This window comes from Phocoena phocoena, chromosome 11 (assembly GCF_963924675.1).
Source record: "Phocoena phocoena chromosome 11, mPhoPho1.1, whole genome shotgun sequence".
Lineage (NCBI taxonomy): Eukaryota > Metazoa > Chordata > Mammalia > Artiodactyla > Phocoenidae > Phocoena > Phocoena phocoena.
Genome location: NC_089229.1, coordinates 60,981,266 through 61,000,000, shown reverse-complemented (window position 1 = coordinate 61,000,000; position 18,735 = coordinate 60,981,266). Strand labels below are relative to the sequence as shown.

Sequence of the window (18,735 nt, the reverse complement as noted above, 5' to 3'; positions counted from 1 at the left end):
GCAGGGAAGTGGTGAGGACTGAATGAACCAATCAACGTAGCACAGTGCCTGGTATGAAGGAAGCACTCGTGTCTGTGTAGTATTATTAATTCTATTATTATTCCTAGCATCACCACCCCTTCTTTCCCCAAGAATTCATCTCTTCTGGATTAAGATGTGTTAGGCTTTCTCCTTTGGTCCTTCCCAAACCCCTGTGGCCTTCCTGCCAGAGCATCGCTCCCTCACCGGCACTCCTTGCTCTCCAGCAGCTTGCGGTAGGTGGCAATCTCCAAGTCCAGGGCTAGCTTCAGGCTCATGAGTCCCTGGTACTCGTGCATCATCCTGGCCAGCTTGTCTTTGGAGGAGCTCATCCAGCTTGGCCCAGGCATCCTTCAGGGTGTTGTCCCCACTCTGCTTAGCATCAGCGATGGCCGTCTCCAGGTTGGAAGCCTAAATGGGGAATTACAGAGGTTGGAAACTGGAAGGGCTCACTGGAATCATCCACATCCAAGTCCCACTCATTCTTTGAGATTCTGGAGCAGAGATGCCCACCTCCACCCTTCAGACTCCCTGTTCCTCTTCTAGTTGGAGCCCCTTCTGGGGTCGGCAAGTCCTTTCTTAGCTTTATCTCCACTCTGTTTAGACATGGGTGGTGATGAAAAATAGTTCATCCTGCCCCCCTGAGTTGATGGCTAATTCAGTGCCACTCAGTACCTTTCAAAGTCATTTATTTGGCCACCCTGCTCTGAGGATACAAAATGAGTAAGAGTAAGCTCAGCCTTCTGCTCTTGAGTTGTTTAAAGTCTAGGAGGACAGATCACTGGAATATGGTATTGCAGGTACCACAACAGTGGCTGCTCAGGTGCATAGGGTCACAGACGAGGAAATGGGGAAGGAGATACCCCAGGACAAACAATTTCCCAAATGCTTACCATATGCCCGGCACGGTGCTCAGCCCTACACATGGCTTTTATATAACTTGACTCATCCAGTCCTCACAACACCCTGTGCAATGCAGACAAGTAACTTGCCCAATGTCCCAGAGCTACTAAGTGTTAAAACCCATGGGAGAGTGGAAAGAGCACTGGACCAGGAGTCAGGAGACCTTGGTTCAGATCACAACTCCACCACTTACCGCAGTGCAACACTCTTAACCTCTCTGAACCCCAGTTTCCTCATCTGTAACAACAGGTAAGGCTTGCCTCACAGGGTTTTTGGAAGGATTCAGTGTGATAAAATGACAGGAGATACGGCTATTGTTAATGTATATGAGAACCTTGTCTCCCCACCTACTAGAACTGCGACTGCTGCCTATGTTCCCAGGAGCAGTACTCCGAGTAAGGCCTCAATAGATATCCACAGACAGATTTTAAGGGGTGTCCTCTGAACCCCCTTCTCCTCAATCCCTGAATCAACAAATGTTTATTAAGCAGCTACTCTGTGCCAGGCACTGTAGTAGACGCTGGGCAAACAACAGGAGCAAAGTAGCCAGCTCTCTGCCTCCCTCTGGTCCAGTGGAAGAAGGGACATGCAGGTGTCTGGCAATTACAGAAGCCTGACAAGTACAGGGGAGACACAAGTGCCAGGAGAGCACATTGATCAGGGCAGGAGGGGCAGAGGGATGTGGCCCTAGCCCACCCTGTCGGGTGAGAGAAGTCTTCCTAGGGGAGGGGTCTTCAAATCAGGGGTCCTTGAGGCGAGTTGCAGATGAGATGCCCCAGGGACACCTGTTCTAAGGGCTTGACACAGTCATCTCTTTGGTCCCTTTCCTCCCCTGGGCAGAGATTTGGGAGGCTGACACTCTCGGCCCACTCATCCCCCTCCAACTGTGCCTGTCCACCCCATGCAAAGGCAACCAGCCACCTCGCCTGCTTCTTCACATTCTCAATCTCTGAGCGGATCCTCTGGATGAGCCGGGTGAGCTCTGAGATCTCATTCTTGGTGTTTTTGAGGTCGCCCCCATGCTGGCCAGCTGCCAGCTGCTGTTCCTGGAACTGGGGACCCAAAGGGCGGAGCCATGGATGGGGGTGATGAGCGTGTCGTGGGAGTACATGGTGGCTTGGGGTTGGTGATGTCATGGGAGCAAGCCATGCTGGACATTTAACTAGACATTCCGGCCCAGCCCTCATGCCTACTGGGGTCACTCTCCCCGGGCCTGCCTCAGCCCAGCTCACCTTGGTCTGGTATAGCACCTTGGCCTCAGCCTTGCTCTGCAGGGTGATCTCCTCGTACTGGGCACGGACCTCATCAATGATGCTGTCCAGGTTCAGGTCGCGGTTGTTGTCCATGGACAGGATGACAGACATGTCGCTGATGTGGGACTGGATCTGAGCGATCCCTTGAAGGGGAAACAGTGATGGTCTCAGGACTTGACTGTTGGAGGCCAACAACCTTCCTCCCAAGGTAAGCAAATCCTGGTGATGCCAATTTAGAGGCTCCAAACCAAGGCTGTTGCTCTCTGGGCAAAGCGAGTTCCCTCCAGGCCCCAGACAGAGTCCTGCTGCTATGGAGATAAGGCCAGGACCATTTCCTTCCCACCCAGAGAGGAGATGAGGAGCCTCTGAGGGCTGAAATGGAGATGAGTGGTTGAGAGTTGGGGCCTGTGTGCCCCTCCCGGCCCCAGAACAGAATTTTACCCGCTGGCAGCCCTCGGAGGGGTGGAATGAAGAGACGGACTTACGGCTTCATAGAGACACTGGAAGAACATGATCTCCTGGTCCATGGAGTCCACCCTGGACTGCAGCTCCACCTTATTGGCATAAGCTGCAACCACGTCCTGAAAGGTATCCCAGCCATCCCCAAATCACTGCCAGTGCAGCCTGGAAGGCAACACACACCCCAGCCTGGGTCCCCCGCGTGGGGAAATAGCCACCTCTTCTCTTTGGGAGGTTCGTGGGAAAGGGGAGGAAGGAGCAAAAGGCCCAGCCCTGCCCCATCCTGAGAATGGGCTCCCTCGGCAGTAGGGATGGGGTGCCCCTCTAAGGAAGGGAACCCATCGGGGCTGCTGTCAGTCATCACTGTGACATCCTAGCCAGGCCCGCAACTGCAGGGAGAGCCCCTGTGTGTCACCCTCCACTGTTCTTCACTGTGGACAAACCCCGACCCCATTAAACACTCAAGAATGCCATCATCCCCTCTGCCGTTTTTATTCCCTTCTCTGGATACTCTTGCATCGCGGTTTTCCCCTGCCTTCCCCTCGCTATTTCTGAATCAGTTCACTTTCTTTGAAAGCAGAGCACACTGGCAGGCTCATCTCCTCCAGGTCCCAGGCCAGCCCCAGATCCAAGACCTGCCTACCCCTCACCTTTCTGAGAAGCACAAACTCATTCTCTGCTGCTGTCCGCCTGTCGATTTCTTCCTCATACCTGCAGGAACGCCAGTGCTCTGTCAGTTAATATGTCTCACTGAGAACCCTCGTTTGCCCAGGGAAGACCCTGAGCGAGGGCACAGATGCTGCGGGGCTGCAGAGTCCAGGGCCAGTAGGGCCAGCCAGGCAAGGAAGCCTTCCTGGAGGAGAAGATGTGATCACCAATTTTGGAAGGAGATTATTGAAGATCCAGCTTCAAAAATGAGGAAGGAGGGCTTCCCTGGTGACGCAGTGTTTAGGAATCCGCCTGCCAGTGCAGGGGACACGGGTTCGTGCCCCGGTCCGGGAAGATCCCACATGCCACGGAGCGGCTGGACCCATGAGCCACAACTACTGAGCCTGCGCGTCTGGAGCCTGTGCTCCGCAACGGGAGAGACCGCGGCAGTGAGAGGCCCGCGCACCGCGATGAAGAGTGGCCCTCACTCACCGCAACTGGAGAAAGCCCTCACACAGAAACGAAGACCCAATACAGCCAAAAATAAATATAAAATAAATACATTAATTTAAAAAAATGAGGAAGGAGCGTGTGGCATGAATGTCCTGTAGGAAATCTCACGTCTGTCCTAAGTGCCAGGCTGGAGGAGCAGGGAGCAAGTTTCCGTTTTCTTGGGGGTGATTCTGCTTGGTATGACAAGGAACACTGCCTCCCTCCACCTCCAAAAATGTTAAGCTGGGGTAGCTGCCCACTCCTGCTTGACAAGCTCAAAAGGGACAGGGACAGTCGTGTAGCTACAGGGGGTCCCCTCCCAGCTCACCTCTTCTTGTAGTCCTCCACCACATCCCACACGTTCCTCAGGTCCGAGTCCAGCCTCATCCGGCCCCAGGACAGCATCTCCAGCTGCTTGAGCAGGTCGCTGGTGCAGCCCTCGAGGATGGGCTCCAGGTTGTTCTTAGAGTTGTTCAGGTCCAGCTGCCGCAGCAGCTCCTACTTGGTCCCCAGCACCTGGTTCTGCTGCTCCAGGATCCACACCTGGAGCCCAACACCCAGAAGTGTTGAGCCACCATGAAAACAGTCACACCCGTCACTCCCGGGGAGCTTTGCAAAGCGCTCCCCTGCATTTTCTCCTTTACCCCTCACAACATCTGCAGGAGGTGGGTGCATCATTAACCCTATTTTGTGTAAAGGAAACTGAGGCATAGAGAAGTTGGGCTTCTTTCCAAGGTCCAATAGTTTAATAAGTGGCAGAGCCCAGAACTGAACACGGATATGTGTCCCCATAACCCATGCATCAGATCACTCTGAACCCACTGTGGCCAAACCAGCCCAGGGCAGGGGTGAGCTTGAAAGTACTGGAACAGAGTCAGGCAGGGTTCATCTTTGCAAAGGTTGACCACTCTAAAGAAGGGAGTCTGCTCTTCATTTTCTAACATCTCAAGCTCAGTGAGGCTCAGTGGACCAAGGACTTCTGGGTGTTCTAAATTCCGGCATCAGCCTCCAACGGCATCTCTGCTCATGCCTCCTCCTCCTCCCTTTGTCCTGCTCCTCAGAACCATCTTCCCTAGAGCAAGGATGGCTTACGGAGCCGGATGGACAGACGGAGCTCCCCACGCCACTGTGTCCTCACTGGGCCGGGAAACTGACCAGAGCTGGTGGGTCTGCATACTCCTCTCTTGTTTGGTTTGGGACTTTTCTTTCACGTGACTTCCCTTGATCGTACATGAGCGCAGCTACTGTTTAAACAAGGTTGTGTCCCTTAAAGTCAGAAACACAGGACATTAGAAAACTGTCTGGTATTCAGTATTGAGATGGGATTGGTCACCAAACAGCTTGCGTCCAGCAGATCTTCCAGCATTTGGTTTGGTTTAACCAGTCCTGACTTTTTCATGTCTACTCATAAGACTAAGCATTGACCAAAGAGAAAACCCTACACCCAGGACACCACAATACACATCTGAACTCCACATCTGGATGACCGATAGGATGTACCCATCTTCTCCGGCTGCCTGGGGTTATGGGATTATATTCCTCTAGAGAATAAAATTATTTAGGAACCCTCCAGGCTTTTGAGCCTGTGTCCCTCTCACCCCAGGCAGACCACATTTTTCACAGAGGTGACTGTCTTCATGTTTGTCTTTCTCTCCATGTCTCCAGACTTTACTCCTTAATGAGGTTTGATCAGCCCAGCCAAAAGTCAGTCCACTCCCATCCCCCCAGACCTCAAATTTCAGAACACTTTGATCTCCTAGAGGTAAAAACCTTAGAGGTAAGAAGCCACAGAGAAGGTGCCAGCCCCTGAAGAGAGCAGAGGCAGCAGGGAATCCTCCGAGCCAGGGTCCAGAGCTGTGGGGAGGTGAGACTTTGATGGCCACTGACCATCACAACATAGGATTTGTCCTGAGCTGACTTGTCCTTGGTGCCTCACTGTCATGTGGCCAGCATAGCCCTCCAGTCCCCAGTACTAGGTCTGGAGGCAGGAGGCTGATCATCCAACCTCACCTTCCCTACCCTGGAGATGATCTTGGGCACGGCATTACTTCCATGCTTTTGCCGACCCACAAAATGGGAGCAATCATTTCTTATCTATGGAAAGTCAGGGCCTATCTGGACTGGATGATCCCTTGAGGCCTCTTCCAGACCTTTGATTCTTCTCCTTCTCAACACCCCTACCCTAGCTCTCAGAGATAAAAATGACAATAACAATAACCGCCATTTGGGGAGCACTTCGCATGTGTCAGGCATCGTGCCAACATCTTCACATGCATTTTCTTTCGTGAATCCGACAATGACCTCAAGAGGTAGATTAGTATCTCCATTGTAGAGATGAAGAAACAGAGGCATAGACAGGATGAATGACTCTCCACATGTCCACATAGCTGGCTATGTGGCGGGCTTAGCCACACAAAGTCACACAGCTGGTAAGTGATGGGGCCAAGGTGGAAGCCAGGTCTGACTTCACAACACTGCGGAGACCTCTTCCCCACCACACTATTCTGCTTCTCAAGAGAGTCCTTAGCCCACCAAAACGAATGCCCATGGCCAAGCCGCCTGTGAATGACCACACACTGATGCTCCCAATCCACCTGTCAAATGACTAGCAGAGAAATCAGCTTAAAATTGATGGGAGGAGGACAGCTTCCCTGACCAATCAGGGGCAGACTCCCTCTCACTGGCTTTCCCTGTGCACAGCCTGCATGGACCCAGGCTTAGCAATAACACCAAGCTGGCCCTCAGGAGCAAGAAGCAAGGGTCTGTCTTCTCTTTGGAGCTCCTGCCAGTAACCCTGACAAGCCTCTGCCAGTAGAGATTGACCTACCTTCTCTCGGGAAAGACTACACAGCCCCATGCTAGCTGGTTGGAGCACAGTCCCTGGGGGACTTGGCCACAATCAGAGCCACACATCTGGCGGCAGGACAGCTCTTCAGCAGGTTTGCAGCTGGCAAAGCTGAAGGTGAGCTACCCCAGAGAAGCTGGGATATAAAGGCCAAGGAGGGCTGTCCTGCCAGACACTCAGCTCTGCTCCCATCCTGCTGTTTGGCTACCAGAGAGGTGCCTTCCTGGGCAGCCCCATCCCCCTCGCTTCCTCCTTGCTCAGCTCCGTGGCCGGGACCATCTCCTTTGAGTTTTGCTAGCCATCTCCTTCCTCCAGCCCCACCCCAAGCCTCTGGCGAAGTGTGTAGACTCAGGACTCTGAGGACCCAGGTCTTGGTCCTGCCATGTGACCACGGGCAGGTCTCCCAACTTCCTAAGCCTATGTTTCCGCATCCCTAAAAAGGGAGGTGCTAATACCTGCTCCACCTACTCCCAGAGGTGTATGGGAGGCACCTTGTAAATAATAATGATGATGGTAATGATAATAGCTAACACACAGTGTGAGCTCTGCTGGGCACTGCTCTAAGCACTGCACGTATATTAACTCATTTAATGCTCACGGCGGCCCTGTGAGGCAGGTACTGTTGTTATCCCCATTTTACAGATGAAATACTGAGGCACAAGGAAGTTAAGTAACTTCCTGGTGGTTGCACAGCTAGTGAGTAGCTGAGCCAGGATTTGAGCCAGGGTTCAGCCCAGGCGGCCTGGTTACCATCTGTGCTCATAGCCTCTACACTGTCCTGGTTTTCTCATGTGCAAATGTCCAGTGCAGGTGCCTGCACGGTGTGAAAAACTGAGCTCACCAGCACTCACTTTTCCCTCACTCTTCTTCCTGTCCCAGACTCTCTAGGCAGCGGAACTGACCGCCCCCCCGCCCCCCGCTCCCCTTCTCAGCCTGCTTTACTCTTTTGAAGACAATGGTAATTTCGGGACTTGGGTAGGTGTGCTTATGAGACGATTGCATGTTTCTCACATGCATCATGCTTTTCCCTGATGACATGCTCTGGGCTGTTCTTCCAGCCTCCTGCCCACCAGGGCAGGCTTGTCCTATCCTTTAAGACAAACCAAGACACCCCTCCTCTAAGAAACCTCCCCCAAGCCCTCCCTGGGTCAGCTGAGCCTTTCTTCACACAACCCTATTGCCTAAGTGCTGTATGCATTCCTCCAGCCTAACAGTTCCCTCCGAGGCCAGGTGATGCTCTCTGCTCCTTGGACCCAGGCTCGGGATCATGATATGAATTGTGAGCACTGCTCACCAGCTGAAAGATGTTCTCCCATATGTGTCAGAGGCCACGTGGGGGTCCACATCTACATGCGAGTGGTCGTGAACACGAGCTTAAGCAGAATGGTGCCCAGGGACTGGCATGGCTGTCTCGGTTGTCTGTGGCTGACAAGTGCTTTGATGAGTTGGTGCCTGATTATACCAGTTGTTAAGTATTTTGGGTATCTTCCGTAGACTTGAATCTGTGAGCCAATGAGCACGCGTCTATGCGTGCTCGAAGAGGGACCAAATATAAAAGGGGCTGTGGTGTGGAAATGCACCAAGCAGGGAGGGAGGGCCGGGGCGGTGGAAATTGCTGTGCAGGAGAGGAGAGACCCTCAGCGTCTCTCTGGTCTGTGCAGCACTTGCCGGATGTGAGTCTGAGGGCTGAGGGATGGTGCCATAAGCAGAGGGCTAGTCCTACAAGTGGTGGTCGTCCTGAGATGGCAGGAGTGGTGGAGGCCCTGGGAGGGAAATAGAGGCAGCTGGCAAAAGGCAGCACAAACCTCAGAGCAGCTGCCAGATGAGACCTAAAACGTCTTAAGACACTCCCATTCTCCAACAAGTCGTGTCCTCTTCACCTTCTATAGGAAGCCTTCCCAGGCTGTCTGTGTTCAGCTCTGATCCCTTCCTTCCTCTGTAGCCCCTTGCCTGTGTCTCACCAGTGCCTCCATGCCCAGATCATCTACTGCACGGGGGCAGGGGCGGGGTGTGGTATTGAGATCTCAGAGGGTCCCCCTTGCAGCCAGGGCAGGAGCTTACCTACAGTGCAGGTGAGGCTAGAGGACAGTATTGCTGAGGGACGGGGGCTCTCACTCCCCGGACTTCCTGACCAGCACCAAGATTTTCAGGTGCCTGTCAAGGAAGAGCTGTCTGAAGGTCCTCAAAGGGGTTTGGGCTGCAGCAATGCCAGCTACCACAGTTCCTAACCCCCAATCCTGTGAGAGGAGAGATGGGAAAGGAGAGGTAGGGGAGACAGAAGCCAGGGCCTGGGCAACATGGAGGCTGGGCCAGCCTGGGCACGCCAGGGAGCGAAACAGCATCTCCTCCAGCTGCCAGCTCCACGGTGGGCACAGAGCCTGTCCAAAATCATCCCACACCCTCTCCGTTTTAGGGAAGAGTCTTTCCTCCAAAGGCACAGGGCTGGAAGGTGCAGTACCCGAGGCTGATGGCAGAGGGCAGTGTATGCACAAAATACCAGCACCGGGGCTTCCCTGGTGGCGCTCGTGGTTGAGAACCTGCCTGCCAATGCAGGGAACACGGGTTCGAGCCCTGGTCTGGGAAGATCCCACATGCCGCGGAGCAACTGGGCCCGTGAGCCACAACTACTGAGCCTGCGAGTCTGGAGCCTGTGCTCCGCAACAAGAGAGGCCGAGACAGTGAAAGGCCCGCGCACCGCGATGAAGAGTGGACCCCGCTCGCCGCAACTAGAGAAAGCCTTCGCACAGAAACGACGACCCAACACTGCCAAAAATAAATAAATAAATTTTAAAAAAATAATAAATAAAAAAATTTAAAAAAATAAAAATGGGCAGAAGACCTAAATAGACATTTCACCAAGGAAGACATAGAGATGGCCAAGAGGCACATGAAATGATGCTCAACATCACTAATCATTAGAAAAATACAAATCAAAACTACAATGAGATATCACCTCACATTAGTCAGAATAGCCATCATCAAAAAATCTAGAAACAATAAATGTTGGAGAGGGTGTGGAGAAAAGGGAACCCTCTTGCACTGTTGGCGGGAATGTAAATTGATACAGCCACTATGGTGAATAGTATGGAGGTTCCTTAAAAGACTAAAAATAGAACTACTGTATGACCCAGCAATCCCACTACTGGGCATATATCCTGAGAAAACCATAATTCAAAGATGGACATGTACCACAATGCTCACTGCAGCACTATTTACAATAGCCAGGACATGGAAGCAACCTAAGTGTCCATCGACAGATGAATGGATAAAGAAGATGTGGCACATATATACAATGGAATATTACTCAGCCATAAAAGAAACAGAATTGAGTTATTTGTAGTGAGGTGGATTGACCTAGAGTCTGTCATACAGAGTGAAGTAAGTCAGAAAGAGAAAAACAAATACTGTATGCTAACACATATATATGGAATCTTAAAAAAAAAGTTATAATGAACCTAGGGGCAGGACAGGAATAAAGACGCAGAGGTAGAGAATGGACTTGAGGACGCGGGCAGGGGGAAGGGTAAGCTGGGATGAAGTGAGAGAGTAGCACTGGCATATATACACTACCAAATGTAAAATAGATAGCTAGTGGGGAGCAGTTGCATGACACAGGGAGATCAGCTCGGTTCTTTGTGACCACCTAGAGGCGTGGGATAGGGAGGGTGGGAGGGAGGTGCAATAGGTAGGGGATATGGGGATATATGTATGCATATAACTGATTTACTTTGTTATGCAGCAGAAACTAACACAACATTGTAAAGCAATTATACTCCAATAAAGATGCTTAAAAAAAAAGAGAGCTATAATGTTAACAATATTTAATAGCAGCCATTTATTGAGTACGTACTATGTGCCAGTCACTAAATTAAATAATTCTCCTACATCCTCTAATTAAATGTAATTCTCATGGCAATTTCTTTAGGGAATACTATTATTAACTCCTTTTTACAGATGAAGAAACTGAGGGTCATCGAGCAGAAGTAGCTTGCCTAAGTCACACTGAGTGGCAGAGGAGGACTCCAGTTGGGTCCAGTTGGGTCCATCTGACATCTAATGTGTAGGCTTCTCCCACGAGCTCTACAGCATGAAATCCCAGCTCCTTAGCAGACTTGAAAGGACCCCTCTGATGTGGCTGCTGCCAACCTCCCCAGCTTCAGGTGCCACTGCCCCCTCCATCTCCACCTGCAGAACTTCCTCAGCCTTCCTCTTCACACTCCAGCAACCGTGACCTACTTACACCATGCTAGTGCTTCTGGGTACCATGCCCACTCCCTCCTCTTGTCTGCCTAGTAAACTCCATCCTCTCGAAACTCTGCACATGTTGCCTCCTCTGCCAGCCTTCCCTGACCTCCCTGAAGTTCCCCACTCTCCTCTGTGCTGACTGTCATTTCTTGTGTTGCCAATATCTCACCTGTGTTATAGTTACATTTTTCATGGTTATGTCTCCATTAAGAGCATGGACCCGTTTCCATATCGCTATCCCGAACACTAACTCATGCCAGGCACGTGATAGCTACTTACTAAATATTCCTTGAGTTGACCACCATTTCTTTACTGGCCCCAAGAGTGTCTTCCCTGAGACTAGTTATTTGGCCAGCCAGTTCTCCTTTGGGCAATAAATAAACTGCATGTCGTTTATAAGATGGTTTCTTTAAAGCTTAGATTTTGTGAATTGCTTTACTAGCAGCTAAACACCCCTTTCAGTGAGCTAATTTTGTTTTTGAACCACAAAGATTAAGAACAAGATTCTGTTTCCATTTAACATTTATTAAGCATGAACTTTGTACCAGGAATTGCACAGAACATCTTCATGCTGTCTTATAGCCTAACAGCAAGCTGGGGGTTAATTCTGCTTATTTTATAGCTAAAGAAATGACGCTCAAAAGGGTTGAGAGCTTCACTCATGATCACCACTTAGTCACAGGGACTGGATCTGAATTCAAGGCTATTGACTTGAACTGTAGGACTCTGGACCCACAGTGACCCTGTTCAGATGCACCTGTGAGCCCCAGCCTCAATGTGTGCTGGCCTCTCACTTGTTTTTTGCTTCCTGTCATATCCTGCCAGCATAGTCATGGCCTAGAGACCTACGAGAAAGGTCTCAAACGTACATCTGAGGGACTTTACTGGTGGTGCAATGTTTGAGAATGTTTGAGAATCTGCCTGCCAATGCAGGGGAAACAGGTTCAATCACTGGTCCAGGAAGATCCTACATGCCACAGGGCAACTAAGTCCGCGAGCCACAACTACTGAAGCCCGCATGCCTAGAGCCCGTGCTTCACAACAAGAGAAGCCACCACAATGAGAAGCCCACACACCACAGCAAAGGGTAGCCCCTGGTCGTTGCAACTAGAGAAATCCTGCACGAAGCAATGAAGACTCAACACAGCCAAAAAAAAGAAGGCTCTGAGCACAAGAGTGTTTGGAAGCTGAGTGGCATGTAACAGAGATGCCCCCCATGCTTAAAACACAACTCGTACATATACATTCACAACCATGTTCAACCCAGTGAACCTTCCCCAGGCACCAAGAGAACATGGGTCATTACTTGAAACAGAATCTACCTTTGACCTTTTCCCAGAGAACAAGGAACAGCTATAACTCGATCCCCAGGTTTTCTGGAACTGGCCTTCTGCTGCCTCTTGGCCAGTTTTACATTTTGCCACAAGACAAATGTTGACTCCCTCTCTCTGCTGAGAATCTGAACGTTCTCAAAGGTTTTCCATTCACCAGTGCATTCATCTGAGAAAAGCATGACTTCAAAGGTGCATCTGGGGCTTCCCTGGTGGCACAGTGGTTGAGAGTCCGCCTGCCGATGCAGGGAACACGGGTTCATGCCCCGGTCCAGGAAGATCCCACATGCTGCAGTGCGGCTGGGCCCGTGAGCCATGGCCGCTGAGCCTGCGCATCCGGAGCCTGCGCTCCACAACGGGAGAGGCTACGACAGTGAGAGGCCCGCGTACCGCAAAAAAAAAAAAAAAAAAGATGCATCTGCTGGGGATGGGGGACAGAGATGAACCCTGAGTATCACAAAATCCAGCGGAGGTGAAGGTGGGGTCCTGCCATCCGTGCAAGGATGTCTTTCACTCAGATCAAAGGATACTTCGGGTCTCTATGGAAGACACTGTGCCTCAGATGCCCTGGGCTCCAGGTCATTGACCTCTACATACAGAAGAGACTTGGCCTAAGATGAGGATTCCCTTAGGAGAGAAAAGCATCCTGGGCCTGCATGAGTTGTATAAGTTTATTGGTGAGACGAGGAAGCAGGGACAGAGGCCTGAACCAGGACAAAAACGTACATGCTGAGAACACAGATCCCTTCATTGATGGGATCAGTCTGCAGGGGCGCTCCCAGCTATAGTCTGCAGGGACCATGCAAGGTACAACAAATAACCAGGTGTTTCCCCAGAGCTGACGTTGCTCTAGCAAGATACAGTCCTTGCAGGTCTATCAGTGGACCTGTAATCTCCTGTACCCATGGAGCATATGGCTGAATAACTACCTAAGCCAGGGCATGGAAGGAGCAACAGGAGGCCTGGGATGCCCTTTAGAGAAAACCTTCATTTGCAAAGGGGCATGCAGCCAGAGAAAGGGTCAAGTCTTTATCCTTGGCAATGCAGCAGGAAGGGGAGGCTGGGTTAAGAGGCCTCTTGGTGTGAAAGCAGAAGGATGGGCTAGAATCCCTATTCTTAATTAAGAAGGACTAAGGCAGAGAGTTGCAAGAGAGGACATGTCAGTGGAGAAGAAAAACAAGGAAGGGATGATGACAAATGTGATGGAGGAATTTCCTGGAGCAGGGAGTCCAGGAGAAACCAGAGCAAGATGTCTGGACAGCTGTCTTTCACCTTATTTTGTGGTTTTCTTGGTGGGTAAGCTCAGAGCTGGGGTCTTCCCCAGCAATCCTCAAATTCACGTGCACTCCCCAGCCTAGTTTTGGCCACCCACGGGGGCTGCAATTCCCACTGCCAGTGACACAGCTCCCAGACAGGATGCCATAGCCCCTGCCGACAGAGCTGGGCCAATAGCCATAGGTGTTGGCACCGCTGAACCCAAAGCCGACTCCTGCGCCTGTGGTCCTGGCCATGGAGCTGCTGATGACCGCTGTGGAGGACAGAGGGAGGGATGATAAGGGTGTGTCCCAGGACAGGGCTGACCCAAAGTCCTCTCCAACCTCCCAGCCCCAACTAGCTTTAATGTGTCCCTCTTACACAAACACTCCACATCAACAGTGGACTTGAGTTTAGTGATATATGCTCAATTCCTGGGCAGCTCAAGCACTGGGAGAATCAGCCCAGATGCCGCAGGACCCCCAAACCCAGAGCCTCCTCATTCTAGTAGCAGGGGCTTCCCCCAAAGAACAGATGATGCCCAAGTATCGCATAAGCCAAAAAGTCTTGCATTTAACTCAAGAAGACATTCTTAATTTTTTTCAAAGCAGTTCCTGATTGCTCATTCCAGGGGAGTTTTTGCTGGCTCACGCAGTGTTTCCGTGCGCAGGTCTCAGTCTGATTGAGGAGGTGCCCCTCTTCCAACCCACAGCTTCCGTCATGAAGGAAAGCCGGGATGGGAGTGACACAAGAGGGTAGGACTGAGAGTCTCATCTTAGCATGGGTGAGGTTTCTGGGGAAGGGGTCAGTGTGAAATGTCAGAATGTGATGGGAAGCTGACTCCACAGAGGAAGAGGCCGAAGGTCTCATCAAAGGAGGCGATTAGGACAATGATGCTCTATCAGGCAGAGCCCAGGCTCTTCCAAGGGGTCCTGGTGGCAGGGGACTGCTTACTTTGTGTTCATTAATGGGCTAAAAATACTCTTTCAGGGAGTGAAATACTCACATATGCTCACAGAATTGGTATCTTCTCCAGACATCCTGCACAGGGAGAAAAGCACAGGTAAATCTCCTTTACATGGAATCCAAGTTACGCTCACCCCAGCCTGGAATCATCAGCCAGGCTACCGCGGCCTCCACAAGCCCTCTAGCTGGCCAGGTGGCATGAAGTGCACCTGTGTGACTCTAAGCACCTCTCTTTCCCTCCTCATCTGCTCTTTCCCCTTCAGAGATGTGCGAATTTCAACCCTGGAGCGCCCCCCCACCGCCATGGCAACACCACCTCCCAGAGGCCCTCCTGCCATGCTTCTCTTCAGCCCATTTCTTCATCCCTGTGGGGCTACTGCCGCATAAATACACGTGTAGAAACGCTAGCATCAGGAGTCGCCGCTAAGGAACCAACTGTATGATTTTAGGACCAATAACTTCTCCTCTCTGGGTCTCATTTATAAAATGGTGCTAGGTTAGAACAGGGTTTCTCAAATGTCAATGCTTCATGTACCACCCTTCCAATTGTTGCTACGACCACGTATAACTCATACTCTTATATATTTAGTATTTTCCATTGATCCTGCCTTTTATAATAAAAAATGCATTTCTCTTAAAAGGAAGTCTTATATCACCAGGGTAAACAGAAAACCAGTATTGCTGGACCAAAAAAGACAAAAACTGTAGCAGTAAAAATAATATAATGAATGAAACAATTTTTTTTTAATTTTGGCTAGATATTTTTGTCTGCCCAGAGGCTGTGAAGCTGAGATCTACCATCTCTTTACTAACAGGGACATTTGCAAGTGTCAGAGCAGCAGTGTTAAAGATACAACAGCACTACACTGAAACTTTCTCCCCATCATAGTCTGAAGACTGGAAAGAGAACCCTAAAGGAAATCATCATCTTATTATCTGACCAGATTCTGTATAAGGCTACGTTTGTGGGTGACCTAAAACAGCATCTCCAGCCCCTCCAGCAGCCTGCCCCCCAATCTGGGAAATTGAGTCAGAGGATTCCAAAAGTCCTCCCAGCCCTAACATTCTAAGACCCCTCCCATCACCCACTGGCACTCCTCACCCTCCAGCAGCTTGCGGTAGGTGGCGATCTCGATGTCCAGGGCCAGCTTGGTGCTCATAAGTTCCTGGTACTCATGCATCATCTGGGCCAGCTCCTCCTTGACCTGGAGCAGGGTGGCCTCCAGCTCATCCAGCTTGGCTCAAGCATCCTTCAGGGTGCAGTTGCCCCGCTGCTCGGCATCAGCAATGGCCATCTCCAGGTTGGAGCACTGAGGGCCAGGAGGTGGCATTGCCCCCTCAGTTCTAAGGCAGCCTGAGCCTCCCTTCCCGCCGCCCGCCCCAAGTGCTTACTGTGGTTGGACCAAGCCCTGTCCTGCCCCACTTCCTAGAGCAAAACCCCATGCATGGCGGTAGAGTCCTGTCAAGCTGGGACTGGGGGGTTTGTTATTCCCAGCCCCTTGGCTTTCTGAAAAGGCCCTTCCAATTGTTCCAGAGTTCAGGTGGGAGCTAAGTGCAGGCGATGAGAGCAGGGGCTCCATTTGAGGAAGGGGTTTCTGAGATGGAGGACCCAGAGAAGGAGAAGGGGCATGGGGGAGTGTATATGATTGACAGTTCACCCCTCCCTTGGAATTGAGCCAGGAAACCCCAAAGCCCCTTCACCGGCTTCTTCACACTCTCGATCTCCGAGGGCAGCCTTTGGATGAGCCGGGTCAGCTCTGAGATCTCGTTCTTGGTGTGTTTGAGGTCATCCCCATGCCAGCCAGCTGCCAGCTGCAGCTCCTGGAACTACGGGGAGAGGGGTCAAAGCAAGGAGCCGAGCTCAGCCTGGCAGACTGTGCCTTTGCCTGGGGAGTGTGGCAGAGGTAGATATCTGTCCAGCTTCGCCAGGCCTATCACCTGCCTCCCACTCAACCATTCGTTCATTGGCTTGATTTATTTGCCTTAAACACAGTTGATCTCACTGATGGTTGGATTCGGCCTTAAGGTCAGTTGAAATTCCCATACTCTCCACACGGCAGCTTTACAACACACAACTTAGATTATGATACTCCCCTGCCTATAGCCCTTCAAAGTCAAGGTCAAATTCAAACTCCTAGCCTGGCATCAAGGTGCTTTGAGATCTGAGATCCACCAAGATCTTCAGACTCAGATCTCACTGCCCCTGCCCATCACCTACTTGGCTCTTCATCTGTGCCAAACAGTTCCAGGTTCCATAAAGGGCCCATGTGCTCTCAAGTCTCTGACTCTGCGTGAGCCTCTCCCTCCAGTTGGAAAATACTCCCCCACCCGTCCTCCCTCTTTCCCTAACCAGCTCCAACTCAGGGCAGAGTCACTTCCTCCAGGAGGCCTTCTCTGATTCCCTGCTTGGGTACACTTCTGTGCCCAGAGCCCCTGGCACACCAGTCGGTAGGTCTTGCCACGCTGTACTATGATCACACGTTTCTATGTCTTTTCCATCAGGCTCAGAATGACAGGATGGCAGGGACCTTTCATTTTATTTCTACCATCTAACTTTGAGTGTAAGTCATTAAATTCAACTGAGGAGGCCCTGAGAGACCCGACAGTGATGCTCAGGCTGGCTACACCCCGCTCCCGCACTCTGCCCACTCAGAGGGCACAAAAAAGGCAGTAACCTGCCCGGCTTCTGGGCTTTGGCTTCTTGGCCTGACCCGTCGCGACCTACAACTTCCCGGTGGGTGAACTTGAGAAGCCCTCCCCTGCTTCCAACCCTTGACTCCTCCTCCCCACCCCAGAAACTCGGAAAAGAGCCGATTCAGCATTCTCCCAGGGGAGGGGTGCAGTGATGGAAAGAAGTCAAAGACTTCCTGCTCTGCCACACGGGGTGAGCCCCAGGTCTATGGGGAGATTAGATTTTGGAGGACCAGCTGACCAGTCCAGGAAGCAGGAAGCAGCTGCTTCTGCCAGGAGGCCCCTGCCTGGGAGCGCAAACCCCTGAGGTTAACATTTCGCTGCTCTGCCCTGCTGCCCTGAGCCTGTCTGCATGTGGCGAAGGCCGCATGGGCAGAGACCAGCCTTGGGCAAACGGCGTGCCCTTTGTTCTGCACATAGTAAGGGCCCGTGGGAGGCACCATGAGGAGGGATTGGAGTCTGCATGCACTCCCTGGCAGTCGAGGGTGGGAGGCACCAACTGACGGCCAGGGGAGTGAGTGCAGTCTGCAACCGTAGTAAGAGGGATCTAGGTCAGACCGCACAAGGGGAGCTGTGTGGACTTCCTCTGAAGAAGGGAAGATTGTGATGCTCCCGGTATCTTGGAATCGATCCAGTATAAAAACAGTATGTCCACAAAGGCTATACCCAGACCCCCACCTCTGAATATCCAACCGGAATCTCCAGGGCTGGCCCCAAACAGGAAGCTACACCCTCCAATGCCCCCAAAGACCTGCCTCACACCCCCCTCTCTCCCACCACTCAGGGACAGCCGCTCAGACATAACTTCTGACAGAATCACCTGAGGATAAGGGCAAGTGAGCTCAGCATGAAAGCTCTGTGAGAGCAACATGTTTTCATTTCTCCACCCAACAGTCGTGACCTTGTTGATTCTGCGAACAAGTTCCCAAAAGCCTTGCTGGCTTGGTGGGAAAGTCCATGCCTGGAGTTTCGTGAAGACAGGGACTTGCTAGACGCTGAGCATAAACTCTCCATAAGCTCCCTAACCTCTTGTTCTATATTCAGTGGAGACCTCTGATTGCCTGTCCCCACACCTGCCCTATACCCCACACCTCCAGACTTGCACCCCTTCCCGCCAGATACTCCTGGGTCTCAGCACTGAGATGGCCCCACCCTGACTGCCTGCAATGCGCGATCTTTGGATAACTGTTGGTTGCTTTGAGACTGTGCTCCTGTTCTGTAGGCAGCCTTCAGGCTCCACACATGACCCTTCTGTCCTAATTATCTGGGCAACTTAGAAGTAGAGATCTGAGAAATTAGCTGATAACCTTGATTTGGACAGACAGACCCCTCAGGCCCCAGCCTCCTCCACTTTCACTTGAATTCTTGAGACTTCTCCCCAAGGAACAAACACGATTGCTCAAAGTGAATGGCAAAAGCTTTTTATTGAAGATTCACCCAAAGATGGACAGAGGGAAGGAGAAGAGGTGGACAGGGTACTGAGCGGCTCTTGTCCTGACCTTGCCGGGTCAGTTGCTGCCAAGTGATGGGGAAGGAGTTTGGTCCTGCTGTAGAGGGAGATCCGGGATCTGGTAGGAGGTGGCATTGCGCTGGGTGGGGATATATGCGACCCTAATAATTCTGGAGATGA

General features: G+C 51.5%; 1 protein-coding gene across 1 annotated transcript; it reads right to left on the bottom strand.

Moving 5' to 3' along the window:
* Window positions 1-221: 221 nt before the first annotated feature.
* LOC136131379 (keratin, type II cytoskeletal 71-like) lies at window positions 222-15,598 on the bottom strand. The gene is given in 9 exon segments (XM_065888166.1): window positions 222-342; window positions 344-429; window positions 1,848-1,973; window positions 2,154-2,317; window positions 2,656-2,755; window positions 3,284-3,344; window positions 4,102-4,316; window positions 13,631-13,722; window positions 15,517-15,598. Coding segments are annotated over 9 exon segments (1,047 nt in total).
* Window positions 15,599-18,735: the final 3,137 nt, after the last annotated feature.